Source organism: Grampus griseus (assembly GCF_964374135.1).
Source record: "Grampus griseus genome assembly, chromosome: 21".
NCBI classification, from domain to species: domain Eukaryota; kingdom Metazoa; phylum Chordata; class Mammalia; order Artiodactyla; family Delphinidae; genus Grampus; species Grampus griseus.
In genome coordinates, this window is record NC_139015.1 from 14,260,431 (window position 1) to 14,282,969 (window position 22,539).

General features: G+C 37.5%; 1 protein-coding gene across 1 annotated transcript in view; it reads right to left on the minus strand.

The window, feature by feature from the left end:
* Window positions 1-22,539, minus strand: part of FAT1 (FAT atypical cadherin 1) — a 119,760-nt gene that overhangs the window by 55,890 nt on the left and 41,331 nt on the right. The window contains exon 3 of the mRNA XM_082680545.1: window positions 9,180-9,494. Coding sequence (XP_082536671.1) covers window positions 9,180-9,494 — 315 coding nt within the window. The remainder of the gene's footprint in view (window positions 1-9,179; window positions 9,495-22,539) is intronic.

The following is a 22,539-nucleotide window of genomic DNA, read 5'->3' on the forward strand; positions in this document are numbered from 1 at the left end:
AACATGGGCCTCAGGGTACAATAACAATAATTTAAAAAATAGTTTTCAAGAAATAATTTACTCAATAAAATATTCTCTTTAGTCAGAATAATTTACCTGTGTTCACCCTACACTGGCCAAAACAATCCTTTCTATTTTAGCCATGATAACCTCTCATTCCTCTTACATACAAGCTTAAAACAAAAAATAAACCAAAAAAAAGCAAAATGCCTACTATCAAAAATTAACATAAACTATATAAAATATAGAAGCTGTAAGAGGTCAGAAGTTAAAAATGTTTTAGAGGGCTTCCCTGATGGCGCAGTGGTTGAGAGTCTGCCTACCGATGCAGGGGACACGGGTTCGTGCCCCGTGTCCGGGAAGATCCCACATGCCGCGGAGCGGCTGGGCCCGTGAGCCATGGCCGCTGAGCCTGCGTGTCTGGAGCCTGTGCTCCACAACGGGAGAGGCCACAACAGAGAGAGGCCCGCGTACCATAAAAAAAAAAAAGTTTTAGAAATTTATGGGATATGTATTCTAAACTTCAGACTCCTGAGTAATTTTTTAAAAAATTTCCATGATGCACTATTGAAATACAGCCTGCTTTGAGTTGGTGAAGCTATCACAGAACTACAGAGACTCATCAAATGTATGGAAAATAAAGGAGGCAATATATTAGTAATTATTAGTAGTAACTGTTAATTATTCTAATTTTTAAAATAAAGTATTAAAGCAAGCAAAAGACAGTGAGACAGGAAAGCAGGAGACATTAACTGTTGAATTCCATGTAGCACATGACAAATACTTTTTCATGGGACATTCTATTCTACAGATCTGTACCTAACCAGCTTTAATAAAGTGAAAATGTTCTCAGAACAAGCCTGTTTACTGTAATTTACAAAGAGCACAGCTGAAGTCCTGAGGTCTGGACAGTGGCTAGATAGAGGATACCACAGGAGGAGGAGGGACAGAAACTAAACCAAGGACATTGTTTTCCTGTTCAAACTTCTAAGACTCCTCTTGCAACAGGTGAGACGGAAATCATATGAATTTCGCTGATTTTTAAAATCAGTCAACTGGAGAATACATATTAAGCAGTAATCACATACTCTGTATCATGCTTGGTTCTGTCCTGACCCTCCAGGACCTGAGCCAGGATTGAGCCAGGACTGAATGTCCACAGAACAGGCAAGACGAGCGCCGCAGTGAAAAGGCAGAGCAGACCTGGAAAGACAGGCAGGGAGGTGGGCCTTGCTACCCACCGGCTCGCATCTAAAAATACAGATTGCCTTGTAGGCCAAGAGCAAACTTCCAATTTCTCCTATAGTTATCACTCAACGGCCATCCCCTTGGAGCTTTAGACCATGAGCTCAGCGATCCTCTGCAGTACTGCGCTGTCTTTATTTAGGTGGTGTTCCAAGACTGCATTTAACTACAGCCTGTCTGGAGTTCTCTGGGCAGCTGCCGCCATTTGAACAGCTATTGTTTGTCACTGCAGTCCTGGTGCCGGCAGGATTAGGCTTGGAGCCAAAAATGGAATTCTATTCATACACTGTCAAGGCTGGAAGGGCGCTCAGAACTCATTTAGTTCAAACTTTCAGAGTCCCACGGAAAACCCTAAAAGAATGAATCAAATGACCAGTCTAAAGTCACACAAGCAGTGGCTGAGAAAGAATCTGCACCCTGAAATCTCCAGACTTCTCTTCTGGTTTTAATTCTGTCTTAACTAGCTGTTTCTCATTGAAAATGGATGGCACTGAAACATAAGATAAACATAAGAGCAAAAGCCAAATGCAATTTACCAGGAATTGCCTTCAACATTCCTATAAATGTCAGATATAGCAGAGATAGGGAGGGGAAGAAACCCAACCCATTTTATAAAGTTAACATCATGTTGACAAAAAAGGCTAATCTCACTTCGGCACTTAAATGCAAAATCTTAAAATACTGGTACTTAAAATAATTCTAGCAAATGATATTCAGCAACATTAAAAAAAACAGAATACCCCTTGAAAGAATTTAACCTAAGGATTCAAGGTTAACAGATTTTCGGAGAAAAAGCATATCATCTATTTTAACGTGTGCAGAAAAAGCAGTGCATAAAACTTGACTTCTTTTAGACTTTAAGGATAACATACTTCACGGTAAAATAAAAAATAAGCAGGAGGAACAGGTAGAAAGATCTATAGAGTCTTCCTTAATATTTGCATATATTTGGGAAAAGACTACAAATGAGTAAACTTTTTTTTTTTAAAATGAATTCCTGCCATTGTAAAGCGACTGGCCCTTCATTTCCTTCCTGTGCAGCTATCAAATGTTACCGGAAACCCTTGGAAGTTGTTTGCAGCTATAGCTATTTCCTATTGCACTTTGTTCAGCCTCCGTTCCAGCCACAATAAAATGCCATTTACTTTGATTGAGAAAAAAGTAGTTGTAATGTGATAGTGGACTAGAAGATGGATGGTTACCCAGTATACCTATTAGCTATTACAGCATTTTATGACTTTCCCATGCTTTAGGGATTACTACATATATATGTATATGTATGTATGTATGTATATATTTTATATATATATACATATATATCACTCTATCTGCAATTAAAAAACATTTCTTATGCTGAACATAAAATAATCCTACATGTAAACAAATGAATGAAAATAAATCTTTTCTCATATTTCAACCTTGGTAACTAATGTTCTACTACTATTCTTTAAAGAATAATTTTAATAACCTGGAGAAGCAAAACACAGCTCTCATCTTTTTTAAGTATTCACTGCTTAGAGCAATGGGAAATAAATTTAATTTTTACTTCAGGAATATTAAATAGTCTACCACCTCAGAAATAAATCAACAATTCAGCCAGCCCAACTAGTAAATACATCACTATATCAGGGGTGAGAAAACTACTGCCAACCTGATTTTGTATGGCTTACAAGCTAAGAACAGCTTTTATATTCTTAAATGACCAGAAAAAAAACAAAAGAATATATTGTGACACATGAAAAGTGTATGAAATTCAAATTACAACATCCATAAATAAAGTTTTATTGGCACACAGCCATACTCATTCATTTCCATGTTGTCTAGGGCTGCTTTCGCTCTACAGTGACAGAGCTGAGTGGCTGTGACAGAGGCTGTATGGCCTGCAAAGGCTAAAATATTTCATACCTGGCCCTTCACAGAAAACGTTTAACGATCCTTGCAGTACACGGTTAATAAGACTAAGTTTAAACACTTAGTGTTACTTACAAGCTTCATGCTTTTTGGTCTGAAAATATCACTAGAAATAAGATTAGCCTAAAAAGCAACCATCATATAATTCAGAAATTCCTTAACACAAAAAACAGAGAAGGTAAGAAAAACCGGATCCCAAACCACATTTACATCACAAACCCAAAAGCAAATCAAGTGAATGTGGGATCCTGCACCCAGAAGTAGCAGTTATGAAACCCGCGTCCTTCTGGCTCTGACCTCGGGTGGCCTTCACCTCTCTCTGAAGTCATATAATTACTTGAAAAATGGGGAAGACAGCAGACTCTTGGCATTTGTAATCTCTACTCGTCTCACAGGGTTTCTTGTAAAGATTAAGTATGTGAGGTTGCTTTAATACATAAAGTGCAATGTGCATAATAAGCTACATGTGTCACTGCCCTTCTGGCTCTGAGAGAAAGTTTTATTCCAACCTGATCTAAAAGTGAGGTCAAGACTGGAAGAGTGGTAAAAGAAAGACCAGAAATAGCACAGAAGAGTAGCAAAAGAGGGAAAGCCAAGGTTTGCTGGTTCCCTCTTTGGCTGTCTCCTTCAAACTCAACTCTCAAAGGTGACAGGCATGAGACAGCCTTTGGAAATCAGCCCAAAGAGAGAGAACCAGTGTGGCTTACAAGATTCCAACAGTGCAACATGCTCCAGATCCGATAATGAGAAGAGATTTAGAGTAAAGATCAGCCTCCAAAATATATGAAATTTTAACTCTACAGAATTGATAAAGGAAAAGCTAAGAAAACAGTAAGCTGAAACAGCCTCAATAAAGGTTTTAAACCATTTAAAATTTCAAGTAGATGGAAACAGATTCAACAGTTGTCGAAAGAAGCTAAACCCTTTGAAGATGCTCACGCAGACACACGGAAATCACATCCACAAACATACTCATATATTCAAAAAGCATGCCTCTACTTAATACACATTTCTGATGAATTTATTTTTACCCATAAAAATTTCTCAGAGTATTTGTTCCCACACAGGAAGATCTACCTCAATGAATGAGAAGATAAAAAAAAAAATTTACTAGACAATATAAAATCAGTGGATCGGTGAAATGGGTGGTGACAGGTACATGGATATGTACCTATATTCTTATAATAATGTGGTAATTTTTCTAAGGCACAGCCTCTAATACTAATAATACTGTTAAGGGAAAAACCCAAGATGTTTATCACTGTATACAGTATGCTACTACCCATGTAAAAAGAAAAAATAATGTATTCTTGTTTGGATATGAGTAAAAGAAATGACAAATAGTAGTTTCCCCAAAGTGTTTTAAAATGTAGGTTTTATTATTAAAGAATGGTGAGGCCACCAGATCAGGAGACCACTGTCACTGAAAAGACAGTTTCTTATTCACAACACCCGAGATAAGAGGGCATGCCACGCGCACCGCAAAGGGCCACACGAGCCTGCACTGGGGTCGGTCAGGAGGCTGAAGGAGCAAGGAGAAAGCATGCACCAGAGCCTTTCCTGTGGTTTCCACAGAAAGGACAAGGTGACTCAGCACGAGCAGGTTTAGAATTGGCTGGTATGAATTATTTCAATGGGCTCTGGTACTCACTTCGTACATGAATCTCAGAGTAAATATGCTGAGTGTAAGAATCTTTACCAAAAAAAAAAAAATAGTATACACTCTGTGAGTCTAATTGTAGAAAATTTTAGGGAGCACAAACTAATACACAGTGACCGAAAGCAGATGAGTGGTTGCCTGGGGGTGGGAGCAGAGAGCAGTATCGGGGAGGGGATACAGAGAGGCATGGCAAAACTTTGGGGAGCAACAGGTAGGTTCACTGCTTGACTGTGGTGATGGTTTCAGTGTTGGATAGCTATGTGAAAACTCATTAAATTGCAGCCTTTAACTATGTGCAATTTATTATATGTCAATTACACTTCAATAAAACTTTTAAAATAAAGAGCAATACTTGCTTCGTGTCCAAAACCTGGAAAATACCAACACAGAGGTAAGGGAATAAAAGTGTGGTCTTTTCTAAAGCACATACAAGCCCCAAGTGAACACTTGAAAATTATATGCCAGTTTTAAGTTACATATCAGGCCTCAAAAGTTCAAATTGATAACAATGACTAAAAAGACACTTTGCTGAGGTTGCTCCACTTTGCTGAGGTTACTCGTGGAGAATGAAGCCTGTGAGTGCACACTGGTCCCCATTGTTTGGGGCCCTCCTTCTTCTCTGTCCTTGACACTCTGCAAAGGAAGCTGCGACGTATGTGTCTGCAGGAGCTGGGCAGTCAGGGCTCGGACAGCCCAACACTCTAGGCTCTTGTTTCTCTCCCACCTCGAGCAACCGCACAATTTTTGTTAAAAGAAGCAAATTTACCCTGATACTGAACATAATCAAACAAACGATGTTATAAGAATTTCTGGTGTCAACAAAAGTGTGTGTGTCAGGAAAGGAAAATGAATCAAGTCTCTTTTGCTTGTACCCTCTGTAAAAGGAAACACCCTGCCACCCACCATCCCTTAGAAACAACACCGGAGGAACCATCTGAGATGCAGACAGAAAGGCAGTTCCAGGCACAAAAACTTTGATCAGAACACAAAATACATTTAAAAATGTTCATCCAAACTTGTCGTTGAGAATCCCCCATTCAGATTATCAAACCCAGTCCTAGCAAGGTTTTCTGTTCTGTTTTTTAAATTACGCGTCATACTATGACAAAAGGAGAGAAAGGTCGGGAGGGATGTTTCCTCCTCTCCAAAAGGACTTAGTGAGGTCATCTGATTTAAGTTTATACAAAACATGCCAAGGGACTGTATGCAGACTCTCCAAATTAGGTCATTATTTATAAAAATAGCGTAAATATTATCCTTTAACCCTTCTTCTGGTATTTATGCTTTTCCACCAAGCATAGCCCTTCTCTCACACACTCATCTAACTCGATCTCTTGGCCTCACCACTCCTTCAAACTGTCCCAACTTGAAGAACATCCCCTACCCTCTTGTCCACCCATCCACTTTACTACTTTCAGAATCAGCACACTAACTTTTCCAGGGGGCCTCATCCTCCTAACTACACCACCACATGAGTCATCATCAGTTCCACAGTTCCTCCAGAGGCACTGACTAGCACCTGGGCACACATCTCACACCCACCTGTCTCTCTTTGCTATTTCACTTACGTAGACTACATACTCTCAAAGCATCTCTTAACATGCTGGATACACAGGAGAAACTCAATAAACGCTCGAGTGTAAACAAACAATTTGAATGGCAATGAATTCCGGCTTTCTCCAGTCTGCTGGATGTTGTGATCATCACCAGGGTCCTAAATTTCTCTTTACCACTAAGGGGCAAGCAGACGCATTTTACCTTGTCAAATTTGTTTATCCAGAGGAGAGGCACAGATTTGTCAATCTACTAAGACCTTGGTTATCTCATGTAGAGTTAACAGAGCAAAGGTAACTAACACCTGCAAGTGGGAGAGGCCGTGGCATCCTTCCTGGAAGTGACGCTGAGCACGCATGCACGCACTCGCCTTAACAGGCCTGCAGAAATGCTCAGCGCTAGTCACAAGATGTGAGGACCTGGGAGCCAGTTTTCTCCAAGATCCCAGAGGTAAAGCCTCACTACTGTCCACATCTCCTGATTTCCAGCCCAGTGATTTTCTCGCTCGCCATTAATAATCAAGTAACATGATTTAGGGTCCGCAGGTGGTCTGATGGGTCAGCGCATCACAGGAACTTTCTTCCACCAGGCTGTCTTTCACCAGCTTTCACAGTCTGGCCCCCAATAATACTGAGGCTGTATTTACTATATTCTTTTATAATGCCCATGCTAAAATATGGTTATTTCTCAGTCTTTAGAGACTTCAGGTGACTTGTGGAATGATCAAATTTCTCTATTAAACACACAGTTTATTACATACTTCATAACAAATATTCCTGAGTGCTAACTATGGTTATTTTCCACTACTATCTGCCTTCAACTCATATAAAAATAAAACCTCTCTGTAGTCTCATGGCTTTTCCCCTGCTATCCTATCAGCAGGATGCATATGCTACCCACCCAGGGGTCTGGGAGCTAGCTATGGACTCCTGAAAGGGATTTCTACTCCCTGAAGATAAGGAAGAGCTTAGAAGTCTCGGCAGACATCTCTTTTAAAGAGTTGTCAGAATAGGGCTTCCCTGGTGGTGCAGTGGTTGAGAGTCCACCTGCCGATGCAGGGGACACAGGTTCGTGCCCCGGTCCGGGAAGATCCCACATGCTGCGGAACAGCTGGGCCCGTGAGCTATGGCCGCTGAGCCTGCGCGTCCGGAGCCTGTGCTCCGCAATGGGAGAGGCCACAACAGTGAGAGGCCCACGTACCGCAAAAAAAAAAAAAAAAAAAGAGTTGTCAGAATAGACATAAAGAGAGTAGCAATGCCACATTAATCCCATTTCTACAAGACATAACACAACAGCAGTGTCATCATCATTTCAGAGGCCTGAGATGACCAGGGTATCAAGGCTCCCCACAGTAGCTCTAACTTATATAATTATAATGGCATAATTATCTCAAGGAAAAAGTAAAGCCTAATACAGTCAAAATAAATCTTGTTGACTTGTAGCAATCAAGAAAGACAGTCTATATGATAGGTTGGAATATGGTGACAAGAGGTTTAAAAACTAACATTTTAATGTACTTTTTAAGACACAAAATATTACATACACACATGTTCCCTTATCAGGTTATCTTTCTACAGGCATTTTGGTACAGATATTGAACTCAAGTTTCCTTCCACCTCAAGAACTGCTTCCTCTTAAGTTCAACAAAGGAAATTATGAAATAAGAATTGCACCAAAAAAAAAAAAAAACTGGCAAGGAAGCTGAGAATGCCTCCTTAACTTTGGTTTTTGTATATTATTTCTTTGACATATCAAAAAGACAACCCAGTAACTGAACAGGCCAGCTCCCTCAGAATAAGACATAATGAGCAAAGACATGATAGACGCATGCAAATTATAAATCTACCACTTTAGAATCTGTAACTGGATCCTATGAAAAAGTACTGAATCACCGAAAATCTGGGTTCAAAGGCCAGTGATCTACTTCATGAGAAGTTTTATGTTCCTACAAATAAATTGTCCTCTCAGTGTCATGCGGTGGTTCTTGGTTTAACTCTGATCAAGAAATCAGAGTGCAACCCTCCACTTGTAAAGTTTTCATGTATAAATGATAGCTAACTTTTCACTACACAAATGATAGCTATGTTGAACCTGTGTGTGTGTGTGTGTGTGTGTGTGTGTGTGAAATAGTAAAAAAGAGAACCAAGACTTCAGAAAAAAGTTGATGCATTATCAAATGTAAAAAAATAAATATTTGAAGTTTATAAGGATTTTGGAAGAGGATTTTGGAGTCAAGGAGCTACCTACTTAGAAAAAGGGTTCAGACACTGAGAGGAGAAAACAGTTAGAAGGAAAACTTGAGGTATGAGTTCAAGAAAGTAACTGCTCCCAAACTGAAAATTATTTAATCCGTATCCTCTACTGCCTAAAGAGACATAGCACTGCTCTAAGGAAAAATTCCAAAACAACATTAAAAAAAAAAAAAAAAAACTACTGTGAATTGTGAAATAAACTCTTGATGTTTTTCATAAAAAGTAGAGTTTGGAAAATTTAGCAGCAGTAGAATTTGCGGTTAAGTTTAAAATGTATCACTAATTTAGGAACTATTAATGAAACTACAATATTTGTTTTTTAACCTGCAAGTGAAACTCTACTAATGAGAAAAATAGTTTTATAAAAGCAAATTCAAAGGAAAAAAAAACTGGGGATAAAATTTTCATAAGGGAATAAAGCCTTGTCTTGAGTAACTCAAAAGGGAAACGATTTATCAAAAACTAAATAAAAGTGGCAAATAAAGAAACAATTCTTAAATTTCCCCATATCAAGAGCATATAAGCATGAATATTTCATACATAATATTAACACATACCTGTCTTAGGATTTATTGAAAAAAATCCTTGTGGATTTCCACTTGTAATTTTGTATGTCAGCTTGTCATCAGAGCTAGAATCTGGATCAAATGCCTCAATCTGGACCACAGACACATCCTTGGGAGAGTTTTCCATTATTTCCGGATAATAAACAGGCTCTGAAGTCTGCGGCGCATTGTCGTTCACATCCTCCAGCTCTATATAGACCTCTACAAAGGAGGAAAGGGGCACGACGCCCTGATCAGATGCGTAGACCGTTAGCCAGTAATGGGAGGTGGATTCGCGGTCCAGTCGACCTGAAGTCTCTATAACACCTAGAGGAGGAAGAAGAGAAGCATGAAGTAGCCTGTCAACCATCACCGCCAACAGTCACTCTGAGAAAGCATCAGCCTAAATGACAACTCTTATGCCTTAAGCCTTATGGAAGGCTTCTGTGTCACAGCGGTGCGATCTTAAGCCAATTGTCTAATCTCTCTGTGCCTCAGTTTCCTTTCCTATAAAATGGAATAATAAGAGTAGTGTGTTCCTAGGTTGATGAAATGAACACATATAATGATTAGAATATAGCACTTGGCACGTAATATTGGTTATAAAATATTTGTCATTATTAGTATTAGGTGCCAGGCACTATGTGGGGCACTTTACAACTATTATCTTATTTAAGTCTCAAAACAACCCAAAGAAATGAATGGGCAAATATGGTCTCTTGTGTCCTGAAACCCGTCAGTTTCTTTTAATCACCTTAAGCTAATGGCAAGACAACCAGGATGCAAAAAATATAAATTTTCCTACCACATTATAAGCTCCACAGCAGCAGAGACCACATCCTTCTAAATGCCCGTTTACCCAGCACATTACCCAAAGCCCAATAATTATTTATTAAATGAATGAACAAAAATGAATGGATATATTAACTGGAGTTGATACAGAAAAGTCCTCAAATGGGATCCAAACTAGGACACCTTTCTCATTAGGTCAACTAGTAAGAGATGGAATTATAAAATTACAAAAAAAGTTAGAATGTCTGTAATGTTTTGGCCCAGCCACTGAAACCACACGAAATCTTATTTAATCTCAAGATTAACGTATTCTCAGGATGATTAACAGTGGAAATATCCATTTCTCTTGGGCAAATCCCACCTTTTTATTCAATGGTGTAAACCTGTCCTTTGGCTTTCCCAAAATACATCACTGGATTTTTTTCTTGTGCAATAATCATTCTGAATTAACGCTATTTTTAGGGTTCAACATGATCCAGGTTGAACTATGGAAATCCTACAACTTTAAAATCACTGAAGCTTCCCATTTAATGCAAAATACTATGGGAAAAATAACAAATATCAATTTAACCTGTGCTCAAAAATGAAACAGTATTTATCTCAACTAAATATATACATCTATATTTCTTGATCATGTAAATTTAAATATTTGCTTATTTGAGGTTAATATCACAGAAAAACCTCATTTATTTTGAATGTTAGATAATTATATCTAACACTCCCCAAAAGGTTTACAACTTACAAACAGCAAACCTAAATATTATAATGTGAAATAGATTATCATAAAATGAATGTGTATTGCTATTCAGAAGCATTATAACTACTGCTTCACTATTTCTTTGCAAACCCTCAAAATGGATCTCCTCCTAGAAATATGGAACAAAGCCTCAGAACTCTTAAATAAAAAAGGAGCTAGCTGGTCTCTCTATGCAGCAGACAACTCAAACACGTTTTCCTTTTTCTCTGGTCCGAACATAAGTCTATGCATACTCAATCTGTTCACCAAATTATATTTGTTTTAGCCTGAAAGAAGAGTGTGCCCTTAGTAACCAAGTGAAAATAATCTTTTCCAGTTTTTCTTTGTCTCACTCCCATCAAACGATACAAAGGACGCCAGGGAACAGTTCTAAGAGGATTACATATTAATAAATGAACGTACATATGCTTCTCTTGTTTCTGCCATGTCATTAAAATGTAACATAATTCATCTGGCAGGTGAAGTATTATTAAAAAATTTAAAGACAGGTACGTGGTACTTGTATTCACCTCTTTTGAGTTCTAATCCTCCAACAGTTCATGCTGCTATCCACTTTTAAAAACTGTGTCCCTCTCAACATCACTTGCAGGCATTTAATAACAATAATTAGGAAAAATTTTGTCAGTCTTTATGATACGTCAGGTACTATAACTATAACTGTCTTACATGCATTATTTTATTCATTCCTTATATCCAACCTGCCCATATATGTGGTGTTATTATCCCCATTTCATGAATGAAAAACTCAGATTAAGAGTCATGAGGAACTTTCCCAGGGTCATAGTAAATGGCAGAGCTGGAGCTCAAACACTAGGAATCTCTGACTGCAGGGCCACCAAAATTCCATCTGTCTTACTGTTAGTATGACAAAAGTTCAGTCAACAAAATTTAACATGAAAACTCTGAAAAGACAAGTCAAAGCTCATACTTTGTCCATTTTTTTGCATGTCAGTATTCAGAAGGAGTTTATTAAGTGAACATTCACATACAATAGCTTCTTTTAGTGTCAGGATGGAAGGAAAGAAAGAGGTAGAAAATGCAAATACATAATAAGAATTAAATCACAGACAAAAACAGTTATTTATTTTACATCAAGTTCCACTTGGAGTCTGGTCTGTGTCCTGACTAGTGTACAGTTATGGGCTGGATGTTTCTGCTGGGAAGAGCCCCTCTCCCCCAATCAACCTAGCAACTGAGGGGGTAGCCACACCCTTCTGTGCATGACCTCTGAGCCACAGTCAGGAGGGAAAGTTTCCAAGTCCCAGGTAATCTCCAGATACTACCAACAGTTCAAAGTGAGACTCCAAAGTAGCTCTACTCAAGTATGGAAGAAACTAGAATTGTATTAATTAGTAATTAAATATACATAAGTGATGTTCATATTTCATGAATTCTTAAACTGTATATTTTTATATATATTTCATATAGTGATTGCTAAGATGTTCATGTTTTGATGTACTTTAATTATTACGTTCTTATAAAAAGAACAAAATTACTACAGCTTATAGATAACTAAGAAATAAAGTGAATTTTTAACTGCCAAAGGGAAAGGAGGACATACTGAATAACAACTTCTAACCAAAATGCTCAAATAATAATACAAATAAATTTACTGTATTTATATATAATAATTTAATAATACAAGGACTTACTGTATGTCAAGGACTTCACTAGGTGCTTTACATGCATTAAATCGTTTAAAGAACACTGGAATCACATGATTTTCATCGTGGCTTCACAAATGAGGAGACAGAAGCTTAGATAAAGTCAGCGAACGGCCCAAGCCTTACAGTGATGAGGAAGCACAGCCATGGTCAGTCAACAATAAAGTGGTGGAATCGAGATTTGAATCAGACAGTCTGACTCCAGAACTTAGGCTCTTCACCATCAGGCTACACTGTCATCATTAGCCACAGAATCATCGTCACACACTCCACAGCAGCAAGGATGCTGGAGACCAAGGAGCGGGGTGGGGGGCTGCCATGATGAGAGGCTACAAGCAGTTTTCCACTACTGAGATAAGGGTCTTCCCCACATTTAAAGGACAATAAAGAAGAAACGATTCCAGGGCTCTACTTCATAGTGGTTCAGGGGCTAGTGCCTAAGCACTATTTTAATTGCGGATTCTAATTCTAAGCACTATTCTAAAAGCATAAAGTAGGTGGGAAAAGACCATACTTATGCAAAGGGATTTTGTGTTCTGCTTTTTAATCTGTCTGCTCAGTCACAAGATACATCCCTGCGAGACCCCCAGGCAGAAACTTTTGCAACAGGCAGAACTGAGCTCCCATTTTGAATCTAGGAAGAACTGACCACAGGTCCAGGAACAGCTAGAAACAGTCTAGATAATCTGGGAAGACAGACTAGTAGATCTAAGCCTTAGCCATTTCAAAACCAAGAATTGGAGACTGACAACCCTTTAGAAATCCTCAAGTACAACTCACTTGTTTTTAAGAAGAGCTGAAATGATTTGCTCAACTCTAAGAAGCTAAACAGGCAGAACGTTGAGAATCTAGAGCAAGGCACCTCCTTAACCAAGGGCTCATCAGAATCCCGATCGTTCCTTACGGGGGGTCCCAGTTTCTGAGATGGCCAACATACCAACTACCTAGAAGCCTGGCCAGAGCAGTGTCTATTCTTTCAGTCCTTATTCCTACACCTGTCACTCTTCTTTTCCCAGTCCTTCCTAGAGCCACAACCAGCATGTACAGATGGATTTCTTCTGTACATTCCGTTACCTTAATTCATTAAAAAGAAACAAATTTTCAAAATTCCATTATGAAGACTTCTAACTAGTACCTTTAACACAGGAAAACAACAACTAAGGACCCCTAGGCATCACTGGAAGTGAATCGACCTACTGTGTTCACTCGCAAAACTGCATCCCACTCCCATTTCTCTCAATCCATGATCTTCTACCAACCAACTTTCAGTAACTCCGACTTTTTTGCACACTTGTTATAAATTCACTTTTCCTGAAACAATTCTCTAAGGAACCAAACAAAACTATAAATACTTAAACTCCAGTTTTAAAGCTATTTCTCTTTAATACATACCCACAATAATACTGCATCTTATTCGGCACATATACACATCCATACGCTAACTTCCTGTGGTTCTCCTCCTGTCTTCAAATAGCTCCCCCTCTCTCAGCTCCCTTTCTTTCTCTGCCATCTCTGCTCCCATTTTTTATTTCCTCTTCCACTTTCTGGGAGAGCAACAATAGCATGCAAGCAACTAGATGATCCGTAAGCCCAGGCTGTGAGGGAGAAACAAGTGATAGCCCAGGGCTACCACGGCTCCCTCCAGCCAGATGAAAAGAGTCTCAATCAATGCTGTACAAGAAAAAGCCAGTGAGATGGCTAAAGCAGAAATAACACCTTTCTTGTCAAGAGGTTTTAGCGCACAAGCAGCAGACAAGGTAAGAATGCTGCTGTGTGATTCTACGCTGTATATTTTGAACACAGAAGACAAGTTTAGACAAGTCTGTTATATATGCACCACCCAGCAATGTTATAAGAGATCATTTCTTGGCTTTAATGAAACATGACGGAAGCGAAAAATGCCTAGCTTTCCAATCTCAGGAATACAATGAAGACATTTTCAGGAAAAGTTGTTAATAGAGCTGAAAAATTTGAAAGAAGCTAGAAATCTGGAGCTATTAAATAAAAATATTTATCATTCCAAACATACTCTCTAGGATTTCAAAACTACCACCAGATGTCACTATGGAAACTGATTTTAAATGTGCATACTGTGGAAAAACTGGACTGAAAAAAATAATGCAATGTAATTGTTAAAAGAGCTTGACCAATGTGGCTGAAAATACAGCTCACAGCAAAATTTCTTTCTACAAGGATTCATTACTGTCCGTATAATTAAACAGGTACTGATGGTGTCTTCCTGTACACGCTGATTATTCAAAGGTTGTAGGATACAGTATTAGTTGCTCAAGTAGACCGTCCAAAAGTAAATAAAGGTTTCCAAGAATAACTAATTTCTACTATGTATCCCTGCTCGCTAATGGCCTGTTAACTTGAACACTGGCCTTGGACAGGAACAGCCAGCAGTCCCTCCAACTGCCACTGGCGGGGCAAGATGCTTTCAACAGAGTAATCTTTAAGGCAGAAATAAAAGTTTTATGTAGCCACTATACTGCCAGTGTAGTCACTATACTGCCAAAAATAATTTAACTGACTCAAATTTCCATGGTCACAGAACACCTTTCTTCCTGGAATTTTCCTGTTTTCTTTGTTTAACAGGTCTTGGCCCTCTATCAAGTCCTGGTACCAAAGCTTTCAACAAAACCTTGCTCTTTCAGATTCTTCAGCTACTCCAACTCAAAAATACTTATAATCAGCAACAATCTGGCACCATAAATTTGCAAACCCTACCCTCCTTTCTGATATACCATGTCACATACACTTTTTACTTTTCTGGAACCAAGCTTAAGGCAGCAACTGTATGAAAAGCTTCTTAGTCAATCATAAGAAAAACTAGCATATTGCACAGTTCAACACGTACCTCTCTGCCCTCTCACAGCTAAACACAGAGTAAGTCATATTGTAAAACTATCCCTCCAGGTTAAAGACATGGTACTGATGTCACCAACATCCAATCTTTCAAAAGCAATAACTTGCCATGAGTGTTATTTTGTGAGAAGCCATTTGTGGTTGGGAACACGGCAAACTCAAGTGAAATGGTAATGATGATGGTGATAATATAAAACAAGAGATACATATATAGAGCTCATGATACACCAGCTGCTATTTTAAATATGTCTCAAATCTTTTAATCTTTACAGAAATCCTAAGAAATGGGTAATATGATCATCCCTATTTCAGATGAGGAAACGATGGCAACAACCTGCCCAAAGTCACACAGTTAGTTCATTACTGGTGGAACTTGGATTCAATCCCAAAGAGACTGGCTCCAGACAGTCATGCTGTAACACTTCTGAGTCTCTGGCTGTGTCCTCTGATTGGAGAGAAGCATGAGAGCAACTGAACACAGCCTGCAGTTTCCAGAGAAAGTCCTGGCTTCAAAAGAATGTAAAAATGGAGTGACCAGATGGGAAAAATTGGTTTTGTTGTTTTCCCAACATTTGGGGATCTGGGTAAAGAATGTGATGATGCAAAAACCTTGCTGTTCTGTGCCATTAAAACATTAAGCACATTCCACAGCGTCAGGATAAAAGGGGGACTTGGTTAATTTATAATGGTACATATGACACAGCTTTAAAAAATGATATGTTTAGGGCTTCCCTGGTGGCGCAGTGGTTGAGAGTCCGCCTGCCGATGCAGGGGATTAAAAAAAAAATGATATGTTTATTAATTACAAGGAACAATGTCAACAATATACAAATTGATCAAAAATATAAATCTTTATAAAACTGTACAGAGTACAGCCTTGGTTTTGTTTGGTTCTGTTTCAAAATTAAAAACCACACAAACACACAATTACATGCCCAGCGGGGAAAAAGAAAGGTCTAGAATAAACAAAGTGATGGAGGGACAATAAAGAAAATCAACCAACCTAGTGAACTAAAATTTTTTTTTTTTTTTTTTTTTTGCGGTACGCAGGCCTCTCACTGTTGTGGCCTCTCCTGTTGCGGAGCACAGGCTCCGGACGCGCAGGCTCAGCGGCCATGGCTCATGGGCCCAGCCGCTCCGCGGCATGTGGGATCTTCCCGGACCGGGGCACGAACCCGTGTCCCCTGCATCGGCAGGCGGACTCTCAACCACTGCGCCACCAGGGAAGCCCTAAAATATTTTTTAACTGTAAATTTCTATAACCATGAATTTTAAGTCATATTTAAAATGCATAAGTAAAAAGCCAAATGAAATTTAAGTACCAACAGTCTTTTAAAAGTTTTGCTAGTATAACCTTCTTGCCTCATTTTCCCTTTATATCTTAGATAACACTTTCACTTAGATAACACTTTCTGAGTCAATGGATAACAATGGATAGCCTGACAGCTTCAACAATTTAATATTCAAAATTATTTATATATGAAACTACTTATAGTGCCAGACCAAAGTTCACCTTTATGAAATAAATTACAATGAGAGCTTAAAAAAAAGAATAAAGAAACTACTTACAAAGTTTTAGGTCTAGGAAATTCTATAATTATATTGTATAGAGTTAGGTCATAAGTTAATAATTAAAGGGAAAGCTTCTTATGTAGTAACTGTCAATCTGTTTTTTCATTATTTAGACTGTCTATTTAAATCACTTTAATTAAAATGTATATCTATTAACTCTTTCAATTAAAATTGCTGCAATGACTTTAAAATCAGCTGAGGAAGCTTTCTGACTTGCAAACTTACCAAAACATATTAATTAAGTTCATAATCAGATTTTAAGCATCATGTTTCAAGTCCAGGGATTTCTTTAGCTTTGCAAAGAGCCATTCCCACGTCAAGCTCTGCTAAACCATGTTTTTACGCTTTGTGGAGAACGATTCCAAGTTCAGATTTCCATGTCAGAATCATTAATACTGTTAATGAGGGCTTTCATGGATAAGCTCTCTTAAAAAGGATCATCCTTGGGTATCAAAAATATCATCTGAACACATATTAATTGGATAAAACTATGTACACCAGACAGCCTGTGGAGGCATTAAAATCCAAAGGATACATTTCACATACCAATGGCAATGCTTCTAGCAGTTTGTTTCATATTTTAAAAGCTATTCAAATTCAATGTAGATTACTTTTCCCACCTTACGTTTACTGGATGCAACTCAGCATATGCTTTATATATGCCATTTTTTTGAATCCTCACAATTATTCTGTAAGCTCGATGGTCTCTCCTCAATTTCCATATGCGGATGTAGAGGTTTAGAGTTGAAAAGTCACTGGTCTAAGGTCATTTATTCATCATCATCATAGGAACAGATTAATCAATGAATTAATTAATGAATCCCTTACCAGTTAGCCATCTAAGCACTTACATTTACTAACTTGTGTAAGCCTCAAAAGTTAAGTAAGTTGCCTTAAGTTACCCAACTAGTTGCAGAGAAGCAAGAATCCAAACCTGGCTGACTAGTCCACAGGCAAAACTCATAACCACCAGGGTGTTCTCTTCTGCTTTTCCTGTTCTTATGGGGTGGCAGAGTTGTGATTCAAAAGACACATCTAACTCAAGCCCTGGCTCTTTCCTTATAAGCCTGGGTAGGCGATCTTCATAAATCTATCACTATTGATGGGGGGGGGGAAAAATCAACACATCAACAAGTTTACCAGCACTTGCCCTGGTGGGAGGAATGACATAAATTCAAGTATAAGCCCAACTAAATGTGGGCCAAACAGATCTCTATATAAAGTTCAAGAACCCCATGTGACTAAGTTTAGGATAAAAAAAAGGAAAAAAGGATATAAAAAAGAAGCCACACTATTCTATATTCAGGAAGCTAGTATATTTATCCTATCATCTTGTTAGGTAAAAATGCAGACTAAGTTTATATTAAATGAAGCATAACAGTTATAAGGCATTATAGAATACTGAATATCACTGTGAGAATATCATAACCAAGTTGTGAATGTGCTTCCCGTTACTAACTTTAAAATATTGAGTGGTAGGATCCAGAGTTCTAAGTCTTAAAAATCAGTTGTAAAAGTTTTGTGTCAGATAAAAACTGATGTTTTAAGGAAAACCCCCCTTTGGAAAAGAAATCTTGGTAACTTTAGTCTCCAATACTTAAATAAAGATAATAAATACAGATTTTAAAAAACTGTACCCTACAGTATCTGCTTCATCAAAAAGGAGTTAATGTTTATAGTGGCCTGGATCTTGCTAGAAATTAATCTGGAACCTGGTATTATTGATTTATACTTTCTTTCATTCACTCAACAAACACGTGGTTCCCACTATTTGCCAGGCCTGGTATGAAGTGCTAAAGAAACCAAGAAAAGTAAAACAACATATTACAGGAAAGGCAGTTAAATAAAATAGTAATTTATTCCCTCGAACTGCTTTTTGAGAAGGGTAACATAGTATTTTAATGACTAGTTACTTGAATATTATTTTCCATTATTTTATTTCTTGCACAAAAGTCAAAGAAATCCTTTTATAGGTTATGAGTCCCTGACTGAATTTTAGGATGCAACATGTAATTATGCAATTTTTAAAACTATTATAACATTAATTCTATTTTGTGAGAAAAGATAGAGGGAAGATGTGTATATACACTAAAAATGGTGGATTATAGGGATAAGTGAATTTTTTCTTCTTTGTGTTCACATTTTCTAATTTTTCCACAAGAAGTACATATGTGTTGCATAAAAATATTTCTTTAAACCCTCATGTATAAAGGATTAATCCAAAGTATATCAACAGAACTTGAGAAATTTCAGAAATGTACAAACAACCTTTAAAAGTTAAGAGTGACTTCTAGGTTTCCATAAGCCGAGTAACAACTGCCTGAAACACTTGTATTGCAAAGTGTGCTCCAGCACAGAGAAGACAAGGCACTATTCAACGATTCAAATGTCAGTTGAAACAACTATGCCTCAAGCCAAACTCCTTAACGCACTCCCTTGCTAAAGAAGGAATGGAATGAGATTCCTCTGCTACAGTCAAGTATTACACTGGTCACTGTATAAACACAGCTCTTTCCGAAAGAGACAGTTGTCTCCAGAGTCCTAGAAGGCACCAGGCTGGGAAAAGAGCAAGTTTTCCTTCTTCTAAGGTCTGTTCAAGCTTCTGTAAAACAGATTCTAAACATAGAAAAGCGCAACTATTTATTTTTCTTAAAACCTAAGACCCACATGCAATTCAGCTATGCAGAAGGAAGGTTTGGTTTACATGAACTGAACACCAGTTGAAGCAAATAAAAATCCCTGTATAAATTCCCCCCTTTCCTATCTACTCCCAAGCAGCATTTTTCTTTACTTTTGATCAAATGAATGAAGCAAACCTGTTTCTCTATTAAATTCTATTTTAACCATAAAGCAGTTTTTAACTTAAAAAAATTCATATTAGTTTACAAATTGGTATAATTTAGAGGCAATATTCAGCTACTTTTAATATCCAATTTGCTGCCAAAGCCCAGTCTCTAAAAGAACTCAGTAACTCAGGTGAAGCTAACCTAGTTATGACCTGACCCACTGACACTGATAACTTAGGATAAACTTTGGGTAAACCATGTTTTATGCTAACAAATACTTCAAATTAAATCAAACACCTATAAATAGTGATCTAAATGTATTGCAAGACTTAATTAAACCTTACTAAAATCTTTATTAGGACAAAACATCAACTTGTAAATACATATAATCCCCTAGCTTCACCTGTTTTCTAAATTCAGATTTTTTTTTTTTATGAAGAAAGGTATGAGGGACAGACTTGAATGTACCAGAAGATTCCTAATTTGATATATTTTTAAAAATCACCAAGACAGGGCACACCTGTCTTTACCAGTGGTTTCTAAAACTGGAGGGGAACAACCAAGACTCAACAAATCTAGAATACGTAGTACACACTCACAAAGGGAACAACTGTGACCAAGATCTCTCAGTGGTAACCGTGAGGCATAGAGGAATTATACAATCTGCCCTATGCTAAGCAAACAGGAAGCAAACTTCATGAAGTACTCCAAAATACCGAGTGAACGTTAATTCATCATCTCAGAGATGGTGGAGACATAATTCTTAATTGAGACAATAAGAGACTATATAAGAGTAGATTGGTGGGTCTCAAATAGCTGTCATGTGTCTACATTTAAAAAACTAAAGCAGAGAACTGAATTTGAGAAAAATTAACTGTACAGAATAAATAACCACAGTAGTTCTTATATCATCCTGATTCTTAATTCCCTCTGAGGTCAAAGTTGTTCTTTAAAAAAAGTAATAAACACTTCATTAAAAAGTGAAATATTTTCTTCTCTAATTCTCCTAACCATTAATAAGATGAAGTGATAACAGAAGACACAGACTATGAAAATAGAGACATCATGAAGCCACAGATATTAGAAAAGTGTATATAATCAAAATTAATCATTAGAAGAAATATATTCAAAAGTGCATAACAGTTAATTACAGGATACTAGTTGTAATTAACTAGTAAAACAGTTACTGAAATGTCTCAGAGATGATATAAAAATATAAATAAAAATAAAACCTTCTTAATTAAAGGTATAACTGACCAAAAGTACAAAACACTAAAAATGTATCTTCCTTAATAGTTAAGTAAATGGCAATTTAATAAAACGGAAGTTTTGGAAATTATCTGTACTTTCCAAAATACTTTTTTTTCATAAAGCTAAATACAAAGAAAAAAAAAAGCATGAGACTTAAACATTACTGGCATTTCTAAAGAAGCTCAAATATTTCTAGCTCATGACAGGCTATTAGATAGATAAGGTCAAAGGAAAGAGGCCAGATGTTCTCTTATCAACTCTTACTGTCTTTTTAAAAATGATTTTTAAGAAACGATTCAATCCTAAACTCCTGGATAGATCTGCCTCTTCATCCAACCATTTATGAAAGAGATGGTGAAGCAATCATATTTTTTCTAGTATTTTACTTTGGTTGGTTTGCTGTAACAGGCTATTTGTTAAAATCTGAAAAAAAGTCATCTAAATGATCACTTTATAATCTGGTAACTTCTCAACCGTAACTTACAGATCCAGTAAGCTAATCCATTTACTGCTAAATCTACCCATTGATGGAAATAATACATACATATTTCCCAAACGACCTCAGTACCAAATCAGGAAAACGAAACAATTATGTTTGTAAATTTAGTCTCAATTTAACCAAATATTGAATGAATTTTAAAAATGTTCACTTTACTAGCATATTTTGAAATAATGCTGGCATAGCCATGGCTTTAATTATTGTCTTTAAAAGAGAAATTTAACCCAACAGACTAACCCAATCTATTCAAAAGAAATTTGCAAGGGGTCAGAAGTAATAAGAGGAGAAGACTGATACCTTTAGCAGAACTGATGTTTTCTAATAGGGAAAACTAACTAATTCAAAAATTCAAAGACGAGAATACATAAAATCTGGAATACATGAAATCTGAAAATGACTGGACTTGTATTTGTGATTATTGATACCACCATAAAACACTTAACATGCTTCTATAATGCACTGTCATTTCTGCAATGTTTCTCTCCTTATCCACCACTTTCCCCCCACCCGCCCCTCAACCCCCAACCCTCTGGAAGAAAACATAATGGGGATCCACTCTCCCAAATATCTTTACCAAGACACAGGGAGGCAGCTGACCTCCTCCGCAAACAGCATTTTATGAGGTTCCAAACTCAAGAGAAGTAAAGCATGAGACTTAGTTATTTTAAATGATCAAACCAAAGAAATAGATAAAATTAAGAATGAAAAGAGTGATAAAAATCATCTAGTCCAGCCTCTAACTTTACAGATGAGGAAGCCAAGGTCTAGACAGTAAAGACTTGTCATTAGGCCACAGAGCTGGAGTCAAAGCCATAAAAGGAACCCCATGCATCCCCTGAAACCCCAACCTACCTTCAAGTGCAGTACCTGGAAGGAAAGTGAAGAGGCTGCCTTAAACCAAATTCCAGTAGGAGTGAAATATGGTTTCTGATTTGTGGGAGAGATGACTGATACCAGGAATAGCAAGAGTCAGTGATACAACCTCAGAGTTAACCATTTGCCATAAATTCTAAGAAAGCTTAAAAAGTACTCCTGGCCCTACCTTACCTTGCTCTCCATGACTCTGACTTAATCACACATCCCAATCACTGATGAAGAATACTACTCATTTCAGAATTAGAGAGGGAAACAGGATTTCCAGACAATGTAGGTTCTATTCTCCAAATCTGTCACTTATAAGTAC